This window comes from Molothrus aeneus, chromosome 12 (assembly GCF_037042795.1).
Source record: "Molothrus aeneus isolate 106 chromosome 12, BPBGC_Maene_1.0, whole genome shotgun sequence".
NCBI lineage: Eukaryota > Metazoa > Chordata > Aves > Passeriformes > Icteridae > Molothrus > Molothrus aeneus.
The window spans coordinates 14,647,274-14,655,316 of NC_089657.1; the positions used below are offsets into that span (position 1 = coordinate 14,647,274).

The 8,043-nt window shown below is 54.0% G+C and overlaps 1 protein-coding gene across 1 annotated transcript; it reads right to left on the minus strand.

Annotated features, from left to right (window-relative positions):
- Nucleotides 1-470: 470 nt before the first annotated feature.
- On the minus strand, nucleotides 471-8,009 carry PPM1M (protein phosphatase, Mg2+/Mn2+ dependent 1M). Its single transcript, XM_066558259.1, has 10 exons — nucleotides 7,795-8,009; nucleotides 6,739-6,862; nucleotides 5,867-6,121; nucleotides 5,281-5,393; nucleotides 4,235-4,319; nucleotides 3,791-3,909; nucleotides 3,319-3,382; nucleotides 2,361-2,468; nucleotides 2,010-2,158; nucleotides 471-1,747 (listed from the first exon to the last, which is right to left on the minus strand). Exons 1-10 carry the CDS (start codon nucleotides 8,007-8,009, stop codon nucleotides 1,603-1,605), a joined length of 1,377 nt encoding a protein of 458 aa, XP_066414356.1. The 3' UTR covers nucleotides 471-1,602.
- Nucleotides 8,010-8,043: the final 34 nt, after the last annotated feature.

Below are 8,043 nucleotides of genomic sequence, written 5' to 3' on the forward strand. Positions count from 1 at the left end.
GCAAAGCAGCCTGTGGTCTGAGCTCTTTCTCAGCAAGGTGAGAAAATAACTGTCTGAATTTGGGTGACAGGAATCTTGGGTAATTACAGTTAATGCATATAAATGTGTTACAGCTACTGAAGGGAGAACAGCAGCCAGTGTCATTACCATGGGTGAATCCTCATGTGCATTGTTTTCAGGTCAAAGTTAAGAGGATGGAAGCAGAAAAATGTTTTTTTTATTCTACCCCTTGCCTAAACTATAAGCAGATAACTAAGAAGGCTGCCCCATTCCTGGGAGGAGTTTCCTCCGACTGCTGCAAATAATCTTTCAACACCAAGCCCTTGCAGCAGTTCTGGTAAGGGGATGCTTCTGGTGACAAGCAAAGACAAATTAAAAGCACAAATTCCCCAGTGATTTTCTGAGGCTGTTTTCCTCCAGCCCAGATCTATGTAAAACCCCTGGCAGGAATAACACCACAGTAAGATGCATGGGGAAAAAAACAAAGTACTTTTATTTGGACTTTCATCCTTGCAGAACTTAAACACACACTGGGGTTTGGCTGCTTCTCTAGGAATCCTGGAACCTGTGTAATGAATAATGTAAACCAAAGTGGGGACTTGGGGAGATGGGAACCTTGTCCAGACCTGAATTTGCCTGGCTAACAAACAGGTTGGGAAGCAGATCCTCAGAGTTTGAGACAACTCTGGCATGTCTGCTGCACTGTGTTTCTGCTGGAATAAGTGCTTGAAATTCAGCACTGCAGATAGATTGCAACAAACCGGTTTTATTTTACTTGGAGCTCTTCTCCTGAATCAGCTGATGCACTGAACACCTTGGTTCTCATCAGTGCTGCTGCTACAAAACCTGCTTTGCTATCAGAAATGACCTGAATAGAGAAAGTGTCAGCAAGTGTGGATTAAGGTTTGTTAGCAATCTAACACGCTTCAGTGTCCTTCAATAAGAGTAAGGCACATATCTTTGCACAGGAAGCTTCTGTACACCAGGGTGAAGCTTCGCCTGGCTCCATCCTCTGGGTTTGAGGTGCTGCCTACAAATGGCAACTGTCTCAAGAGCTCTGGGCTACTGCTCCAGCATTCCCATGCCACAGGCACAGCTGTGCCCAGTGCTGTCTTGGCAGCAGCTCCCAGGTTTTCAGCACATCTCACATTACAGCAAATGGATACGAGAGATGCTTTAGCTTATGCATCCAGTTCAGCTTAGTTCAAGTCTGATTAAAATCCAGCTCTTCAGACTGGCTGGATCTCAATTGATCCTTATTGTTCAATATTAAAAAAGGGAGAGGGATCAGTAGAAATATGGATTTGAGTGTCACTGTACCGCAAAGATCTTAGGAAAAGTGCCCTTTGGTGTGCATGGCCCCCTTTGCAGGTTCTCCTTGGTCCAGCAATGAGAAAAGGGAGTGATTTATTGCCCACTGTGCTTCTCTTGCATGTTGTTAAGGAGCTAATCTTGTTCATCCTGTCCAAGTGCTGGCTGTGCATTTCAGGTCCCACTGCAAATGGTTTTGCTGGAAGAGCAGCTGAAGTCCCTCAGTCTCAGGCTGATGCAGAATGGCACCAGAGTAAGGGAACACAGAGATGCTGTGTATCATCCTGACAGTCAGTCCTCTTCCCTGTTGTGTAGTGGGATGACAAATACAGAGATGTCATCATAGGATGCCTCGTGGCTGTCATCCAGCATCCACTGGTGGCCTCTCTTCTTTCCCCTTGCCCTGCATACCAAGCACTTGGCCAGTTCTGAAAACCTGTGGGTAGAAAAATGCAAGGGCTAATATAGCAACTATTCCTCTTAAGTACAGCATTGAGATGTGGCTTTTTTTAACAAGGTTTTTTAAGATACCAGCTTTGTAATTGTTACTTTAGGATGGGAACAGAGTAGTAGGCAGTTTCCAAAGTCACAGAAAAGAGTGGTCATGCCAGAGCTGACCTGGAAGCAGTGGGATCTCAGCCTGCTTTAGGTCTGACCAGGTTCTTTGGAAGGGAAAACAAAGGCAAAGCTGGTATTACCTTTGAGGATCTGTCCTGTTTTCTGCAAGGAAGCTCCTGGCCACATGGGCCACCTCATCGTTGCACAGAACATCCCAAAGGCCGTCAGTTGCCATGATGAGGACATCGTCTTCCTTAATGTCATGCAGAGCAAAGTCAAATACATTCACCTGGAAAGCAGGGCAGTAAATCTGTGACAATTCCTGCAATGTAACAGAGGGGTCAGGGAGATGAGACTGCCCCTGAGAGATGACACACTGGGACCAGGGTGCTTGGAGAAATGCTAAGACCTGCCAAGTCTTTAAAAGGTGCATCCTTCAGAGGAGCAGCTTGTTTAATTCCACCCTGCAATTCCCACGTGCTGTGACTGACCTTAGGAATGCAGGAGAGGAAGGGTTTGACTTCAATGTTGGTGTCAATGACCTTGAGCTGATGATCCCCCAGGCCTCGAGAGACAGCCAGAGTGCCCAGCAGGCGAGCCTGGCCCCAAACAAAGCAAAACAGGATTGAAATGTCAGGGTGTGGGGCCTTTCAAGGCTGGTGTGTGGCTTGTCTTGACTGATCTATGTGTTGCTTTAGGACCTTCCTCCAACCATCACCCAGAACAGCCTCTGGAGACTTTGGAGATGGAGGAGTGATCAGAAGCAATGTCCTGATGGGAGTGTGGAAGCAGCCTGACTGTGAATGGCTCCATGTGGCCCAGGGTGTGCTCTGGAGTTAGTACATGTGCTCTGGGTAATGCTGCAGACCTCAGGAGGCCCATGGTGGCATCTGCTCTTTGTTTGACGTGGCAAGAAAGACAGTTGGGCTGGTTTGGGGGTGTCTGTTTGTCCTGACAAAGGACGTTCTGCACTGACTCGGTAAAGGAGGTGGCACGTGGGTGGTAGTGCTAGGAGAGGTGATGGGACTTCCTGCAGGCAGATGCTGGATGGGTGCAGTCACTGCTTCTCCCTACCCCCTCCCTCCCTCCCCAGGCTCATTGCTCAGCCTCTCCTTGAGGAGGACAGTTTGTGGGAAAGGCACTAGAGCTAAAGGAGACAGTCCCAAGTGGGAATTGATGAAGTTCTCATCTGAATGGAGTTCTGCGTGCAAGCCCTCAGGGCTGCTCTCTGCTCTGCTGTACTCTAGAGGAGGGAGCTCCAGCGGGCTCTAGGTTACACCAGTGAGGCAGCAAAGGAAGCTGCTGTACCCAGGCTGTGGGACTGTGCTGTGCTGGACACAGAGCTCCAGGTTTGCTCTAGTGCCCCAGAGTGTGACATGAGTGACAGGGACACTGAGGACACCCAGAAGACTTGCCTGTGCCTTCCCAGTGTGTAAAGCATTAAGCTACCTGCTTCCCATGACCATGGACAAGAGGATACTTGAGGTCAGCCTTCTCCACCGTCTTGTACCCCCTGGAACAGAGAATTCACTGTTGATTTGGTATTTGTCTGACATCATAGTACAACCCAGCCAGAGCATTTTGACTCTGATTGACTCTTGTGGTGTCCCCATGCACAGGCAGCTCACTGAGGATGGGGCAAGGTGATCCTCACTCTCCCCTTCCTCCCCAGCTTGTACCTGCACCAGCCTGGAACTGCCTGCACCAGCCCCATGCCCATGGATGCCAGAAGGACCATTCTGTTTTCTAACCACCCTGCCAGGGTCCTGGTCCTTTGGAGGGAGCTGCTCACAGCATCCTCCCCTACCATCGTGCTGCTGCTCTCACTGGCAGGATGTGGCCCTTGTCCCCTCACTTCCCCATGGGTGTGAGCAGGTAAAGCTGCCCTGTGCTGCAGCCCTGCAGGGCAGAAGGGACTCACCAGCCCTCCATGAAGTAATCCCGGTACAGGACTTTGTGGCCCACATCATCTCCCTTCAGCCTCCGTGGAAACTCAAAGCGGGTGAATTCACCATCCAGGAGCTTGGGGAAAAGGAAAGCCTGGAGGAGGGAATGGAGGGCTGAGCATGGACAGGTTCTGCTTCAGTGCAGTAGGGCAGCAGAGCTGCTTCTGCCTCAGGACTGGCACTCCCAGCAGCAGAAGGAGACCAGAATTGGGAAGCACATTCCAATGAAGACATGAACATCTCCTATACCAAAGACTGTTGGCTGAATTTCTACCCCAGCCCTCCCTGGCTCGTTCCAGCTGACATTATGGCCACACAGTGACCTTCAAGGAAAGCTGGAGGTCCTCTGGCCACAAGCCCTCTCTGGCCCAGTGGGATGCTTCAGCTGGATTGTCTGATGTGTGGAAGGAGTCACTCACCAAGTGCTGGATTCGCTGCCTCTCTGACTCGGGGGTGAACTCGCTGCTCATGGGCACAATGCTGTCCTTCAGGACAAGAATTGCCCTACAAGGGGGAAGAGGCAAAGCTCAGCTGTGCCAGACAATAGCTGTGCACCCAAACCTGTTAAAAAATGCCACTGTATTTCAAATAACTCCATTGTAATTGCACTGCTGCAGCAGAGAACTGTGCTTGCCTGGTTTGACAGTGGTCGAGCTCACTGTTAGAGGAATGGGGAGGCCACAGCCAAGTGAGGGAAATCAGCCTTCACTTTGAAACACCTGCCAGGCTGAGTGGGCTGCTGCATTACCACCCCAAGGCTGTGTCTGGGCAGCTTTAGTCCCTTGAAATCCCCAAACTGTTTCAGAAGGCATGAGAGCACCTTTCTTCTAACAGGTCCCGTGCCAGGCAGGAGGGGGATGGCTGGGCTGCACATTTACTGTCTGTAGGATTAAATCAGAGCTGTGCTTTAACCTGGCAGCTAAACACCACACAGCAACTCACTCATTCCCCCACTCCCAGTGGGATGGGGCAGGTAACTGGGAAAAAGGAAAATAAAATCTGTGAGTTGAGAGAAGGAAAGTTTATTAGGACAGGAACGGAGGGAAAATCGTGAGAAAATAATTAGAATATAGAAAACAACAGTTACACAGTGCAGTTGCTCACCACCTTCTGACTGATGCCCAGCCACTTCCCCAGCAGTGGCCCCAGGCCACCTTTCCCCTCAGTTCACACACTGAGCATGGTGCTGTGTGGTCTGGAACATTCCTTGGGGTCAGCTGTCCTAGCTGTGTCCCCTCCCAGCTTCTTGTGCCCCCAAACCTCCTTGCTGGTGGGGTGAGAAGCTGAAAAGTGCCTGACTCTGAGCAGGTGCTGAGCAGTGCTTGCACAACTCAAACATCACTGGGTTTTCAACAGTGTTCTCTAGAACTCTGTCCCAGCTGAAACCAGGACAGAAAGATGCTGGAAACCTTGCTTAACTCCCAGCTCGCACCCCCAGCAACTTCCCCCTTTTATTATGACTCACCTGCTGTCCCCAGCATTGGCCACATACAGCTTTCCTTGGAAATAAAGTGCAGCCAGAGCAGTGCAACCTCCTGTCTGGTTTGTAGCTTCCATCTCCTGGCCAATGACTTCATCCTGTTGGTTTCAACAAGTTTGGAGACTGGTGTGATCTGGGCTGCTGCTTTCTACACAGTCTCATCCCTCCCAGCAGAAATCCAGAACCAAAACTGATGTGGATGGGCCACAAGAAGCCAGCAAAGTAACAGGCAATGTTGCTTGTGTAGAGCCTACACAGCTGCTGCTCCTGGATTATGGATGCTTTAGGAGGGTGATGGGGAGAGCTCAGCCTTGTGCTGTATGAGTGTGACAACAGCCATCTGCCTGCCCTACAGAATTGCTCAGAGCTGCTGCAGCTTTGCTCTTGGTCAGCACTGCCAACACACAACTCTGACACAGGCCCTGGGCTCTGACCCAATGTGATCTCAGCACATTTAAAGGTTTGGTCCAATGTTGCAGCCTACTCAGCAGAATTGCAGACCCTGCCCTTCCAGGGCTCAGGGAGGGTCAGGCTGTGGCCAGCAGGACTGGTGCCCTGCATGGGTACTCACACATTCCTGGAAGGCATTCTCCAGGGCTCCCACCACCAGGTCTGCTGCATGGATGTGCTTCTCCTCCACGAACTGGGGGTCACTGTCACAAACACAGCGCCCGCTGAGGTGCATGGGGGGCTGGGCCTCGGTGATGCCTCCCACAACCTCCTCCAGCTTCTGCTTGATGCAGTAGTGCAGATAGTTGGAGGCGATGATGGCAGCATCTGGGCCACCATGGCCATCAAACAGCGCCCAGTAGTGACCAGTCAGGAACTGCCGTGAGGAACAGGGACAAGACAGGGGCTGAAGGGGTTGTACAGATGGCAGGCTCAGAGCCAGGATGCCACTGCATGTGTTTTGTCTGACTTTTCCACCCCAGCTTCCCTTCCCTGCCACTGGTAAATCTCCTCAAACTCAAGTGATGCCCACATGTTGCTCTGCCCACCGCATCATCTCAGATCTGAGCATCTGGATTTGCACCACACCCCTCACGTGCTGTATTAGGGGAGATGGGGCCATTTCACCAGATGTGCAGCAGAGGCTGGTGAGAGCATCCTGTGTGCCCAGCTCATGCTGCTGCCCAAGACACACTGCCCAAGACACACTGGCCCTTGAAAGCACAGGGAGGACAGGAAAGGTGAGGGCACCAAGGGCTTGATGACCTCAAATGCTGCAATTCATGGCTCATGGAAGCAGAAATGGCATTTACAGACAAAGCTATGTATTTGCCAGCCAGAGGGTACACAGATCTCCTAAATACACCCAAGGAAGGGTTTCAGCATGTGGGCATGTAGGTCTGATGGAGCAATCCCGTGTTTCCTGAACCTGCACCCTTGGGTGGCAGCAAGAGGCTGGCAGCAGGGTGAGGACAGCCTGCCTGGGGGCAATACCTGTGTGGAGCACAGGATCAGCCATTCCTCATCCTCCTCCAGGCCTGGCTCTCTCCTCCGGACAGAGATCTGACAGCAGGCTGCCTGGTCCTCATTGAACTCCGACTTCTCGGCGTTGATAACCCTGCAAACACTCCAGGTAAGGTGTGGGGACACACTGCACCTCTGCTGCTCCCAGCCAGCTGTGCTGGCTGCTCTGCAGCCCCTGCAAACAGCTGCACCTTGCCCCTCCTTTCCAGCCCCACGCTCCCTTTTCAAACTCAAGGATCTCTGTGCTGATGACGAAATAGTGAGTCATTTATGTGCAGCAGGGGAAAGCCCAGCTGGGGACACAGAGACCTGCACCCTGGCCTCAGGCAGCCCTCGTCAGCAGCCCACACCGTGCCATTTCCTTGTTGACACAGTGCATTGCAGAACCACCACCCTTGCTTTTCCTTCCAGCCTCGGTAATGTTTTCCCTGGATGGGAGCGGGCTCTCCTTGCATTTCACGCTGTGCCATCCCAGCACCGTGGGGGCATGACGTGATCTGACCAGGACGTGGGGACAGCTCCTGCCTGATCCATCCTTCTGCCATTTAAAACAGCAAACCAAGAGATTTTTAAAATCGTGGTCATCCCCTTCCTTCGTTTTAAAGACACTTTGCCAAGAGCGGTGCTGCTCTCGGGGCTGCCCCGGCCGCTTGTCCCAGCGCTGGAGCCGGCACTGGCTGGCAGGGGTGGTCAGGGCTGTCCCCGCCGGCCCCGGCAGGGACGGAGAGGGGCCGGAGCATTCACCGCCACGCCACACCTGCTCTGGGGCACAAAGCCGCTCTCTCCAGATGCTGCAGGAGGGCGAGTAGGGCCTGCGGGCGGCCCCTCCGGCCCGGGGCGGCTGCAGCCGAGGGCGCAGCCAGGGCAGATGGGGAGCGACCGCCCCGGGCACCCCGCCAGGAGCCCCCCAAGCCTCCGCCCCCTCCACACCCCCAAACCTGCACCATTCCCCGGTACCGACCCCGGCAGCGCCCCTCGCCCGCCCGGAGCCCCTCCCGGAGCGGCGCCGCTGCCGGCTGCACTCACTCGGCGTATCCCGCGCCCCAGGGCAGCGGCCGCTCGGGCGCGGCGCCGCGCACGGCCCGCCCGCCCCGCGGGGCCTCCTCGCCGCCGCCGGGCACGAACTTGGGCCGGCGGTAGCGCAGGGCGGGGGGCGGCGGGCCCGGGCCCGGTGCCGGGGCTCCGCCGGGGCGCTCCGCGGGGCCGCCCCGCCGCCAGCGCCGCAGCCACTCGCCCGACATGGCGGGGCAGGTGCGGCTCCTCCCGGCCCGGCCG

What these genes read in the sequence shown, in the direction of transcription:
- PPM1M (XM_066558259.1), bottom strand. Translation starts at nt 8,009, where the DNA reads ATGTCGGGCGAGTGGCTGCGGCGCTGGCGGCGGGGCGGCCCCGCGGAG. An exon ending in AGAATGCCTTCCAGGAATGT is followed by an intron (nt 5,394 to 5,866) that starts GTGAGTACCCAT and finishes TGAAACCAACAG; the next exon opens with GATGAAGTCATTGGCCAGGA. An exon ending in GATTACTTCATGGAGGGCTG is followed by an intron (nt 3,383 to 3,790) that starts GTGAGTCCCTTC and finishes TCTCTGTTCCAG; the next exon opens with GGGGTACAAGACGGTGGAGA.